The sequence below is a fragment of the Zea mays genome, chromosome 1, assembly GCF_902167145.1.
Source record: "Zea mays cultivar B73 chromosome 1, Zm-B73-REFERENCE-NAM-5.0, whole genome shotgun sequence".
NCBI classification, from domain to species: Eukaryota; Viridiplantae; Streptophyta; class Magnoliopsida; order Poales; family Poaceae; genus Zea; species Zea mays.
This window is the reverse complement of record NC_050096.1, coordinates 47,144,101-47,146,987: the sequence shown is the minus strand read 5'-3', so window position 1 is coordinate 47,146,987 and position 2,887 is coordinate 47,144,101. Positions and strand designations below refer to the sequence as shown.

The 2,887-nt window shown below is 48.1% G+C and overlaps 1 protein-coding gene across 1 annotated transcript; it reads left to right on the top strand.

Moving 5' to 3' along the window:
* Nucleotides 1-1,244: 1,244 nt before the first annotated feature.
* Nucleotides 1,245-2,670, top strand: LOC100283165 (F-box domain containing protein). The gene has a single exon (NM_001156067.2). The coding sequence runs from the start codon at nt 1,336-1,338 to the stop codon at nt 2,539-2,541; it is 1,206 nt and encodes a 401-aa protein (NP_001149539.1). The 5' UTR covers nt 1,245-1,335; the 3' UTR covers nt 2,542-2,670.
* The last annotated feature ends 217 nt before the right edge of the window (nt 2,671-2,887 follow it).

The following is a 2,887-nucleotide window of genomic DNA, read 5'->3' as shown; positions in this document are numbered from 1 at the left end:
CAGGCTAGGCAGGACGGTCCGGGACCTGTCAACATGAAATGACAGTGCACTGATCATATTGAACAACACGGGCGGACTGTGCGTCAACCATGGCCGGACTATCCATCCCTGGACCATGTAATGTCCACGCAAAAGCCCCGGACAATACGTAGTACAAAGACTTAAAAACACATTGTCCCTGCTCAAATCCATTTTGGCACATGCGGACAGTCCGCCAACCCTGGCCACACGGTCCGCACAAGAACACGGGGACATATACGCCAGTAGACCCCTCTGGTAGAGTTGCGGAGGGTCCGGCCTCCTAGCCCGGATAGTCCACCGACCCCAGAAATCAGTAATTTTAGATTGCACTTAACAAAGGACTTTGACTTTAGAAAATGAAGAGAAGTTACTCCTCATGCAAATGCAACACTTTATACTCTTTGAGGCAGTAAGTTTTACACCGATCAAATTCATTGACCCCTCTTAATAGTACGACTGTCTAGCCTACTAATCCAGTCAATTTGTTCTCTAAACTCCTGATGACCGACAAAAATAAAATATATGTTATACATTTGCCTTCCGTTGATCCACAATCAATGGCTATAAGTCTCCAAGACTTTCCTATTTCATGTGTCCAATTCTGCATTCTTATTTCTCGAAGAATTGTTAGTCCACAAACAGTTATCATTAATTACTAAAACTCCAATAAGGAGACTAAGGGGCCTAGATGATTCATAAGGGCATGTACAGTGGAGAGACACCAAAACGGTTCTCCAAGCACAGGAGACAACTAAGAGACTCTATTGTACAATGGAGTGTTTATAAACGTAGTCTATTAATAAATACAGAATTAAATGTATTTGTATAGCATCAGATCGATAGAACAGACGACAAATTCGTACAGTGGGAAGTGAGGCGTCTGTTGTTACTTGGTTTACGAGCCAGATGCGTCTCTTCACGGAGAGACGGCTCTAAGATTATTTTGCAAATAACCCCCTAAAACACCTTAAGAGCCCCCACATTAAACATCACTGTACATGCCCTAAGGGGTAGGTTCCAATAGCAATGTCAACATGCTTAACCAGCCATTGTTGTTTCGTGATGTTCTCGAGGGAGAAACACTAAGTGTAAACTTCACAGTAAATGAACATGAGTACAACTAAGGATATCACCTCGTCGATGGCATCTACCTTCAGTGGTCGGTGTTTGTCAAGACTGTTCGTACGTCCTATAAAAGCAAAGGTGTTGCCTAGTTTGCAATTGCAACGAACGTACCCCCAAATCCCCAATTTCTTTTGCTCCGCGAATTGGCTCCGCCTGGCTGGGGCAGCGAGCAGACGCGGGGCGCCGACGATGATGGCCGATGAGGCAGAGAGAGTGCCGCCGTGGCAGCAGGGCGGTTGGCTCGATGGACATGAAAACATCATTTACGACATCCTCCTCCGCCTGCCCCCGAAGTCCGTGGTCCGTTGTCGCGCCGTCTGCAAGTCTTGGCTCCGCCTCGCCTCCGATCACATCTTCCTTGTCGACCATCACCGCTGCCAGCCCTCCCTGCCCCTCCTCTACTTCATCCTCGACGACGTCCGCGACCCGGATATCAGCGAGTACCGGCTCGAGGAGTTGGACCTCCACACCAACGACAACGAGTTGCAGACTGTCCTCGGATTCTCCAGCCACGTCAATTGGTGGATGCCCCATGGCCGTGAGAGACGGCTCGCTCTCCATGGCTCCTGCGACGGGGTCCTCCTCCTATCCTCCGACGACAGCCTATACCTCTACAACCCAACCACGCGCCACTGGGGTTGCCTCCCACCCCTTCACAGCGACAACACCATCGCAGGATTTTACTGGCACAGGATCTCGGACGACTACCGGGTGCTCTACTTCCGGCGCCATGAAGATGGAAAGTACTGCTACTACGTCATGGAGGCCGGCACCAAGAGGCAGAGGCTGGTCAGTCGTCAGGTATCCCTAATACACTCCTCATGGCCAACCAAGTGTGCGCGGCGCACACCACCGGTCCTCCTCCACGGCAACCTTCACTGGCCCCCTGTCTCATCAAGGCCCGAGACCATAGCCGTCTTCGACACGGTCGCCGAAGTGCTCCGGTTTATGCTTTCCCCTGCCGTCTACGTGAACAGCCTGTTTGACTCAAATGTGAAGCTGCTTGACATGGATGGTGTTCTTGCCATGTCAGGTAGCTGCAGAGAAGCTATCGGGGATGACGGGCCCTCGAGGGTTGATCTGTGGTTTCTGGAGGACTACAACGACCGTGTTTGGGTCTGCAAGTACCGCATTGAATTGCCAGTGGAAGATATCAGCCGTTTCCATGAATTCGAAGATGTGTGGAATGCTGTTGTTGTGTCCCATGAGGGAGATGTGCTGGTTGATCTCTGGAATCGCCTGTTGGGATATGACAGGGAGGGCAATTCAGTAGCGAATTTGTTGTGTGATTGCAGCTTGATGGAGATTGGTCCACATATGCTTAAGCGGAGCCTTGTTCCTCATGCATTGCTTGGGATGAACAACCATAGTCCCAACAAACCACCTTTTCTCTGATGACTATTAGATTGGCCTATGATTTCCATGAGAGTTTTGGCTATATGGGGTCATGATCTTGGATCGTTTCTCTTGATTTGGCTGTCTTGGCGACATGAAAGATATGATCAGGGCTCATTGTTCTCTTTAGCTGCTTGCATTTCTCTGGTTTGAACTTTTCTATAATATCCGGGTTAGATCCTTGAAATTGAATTCCATTTTAATAATAGCATTTTAGGCAGAGATTAATTAAGTTAATATGGTTTTAATAAAAATATATCTATATACTATTATTAGTAATACGTGGGAGATATTTATGTATTACATTTTTACTATAGAGGATTGGATCGAATAGCGTCTTATAAGT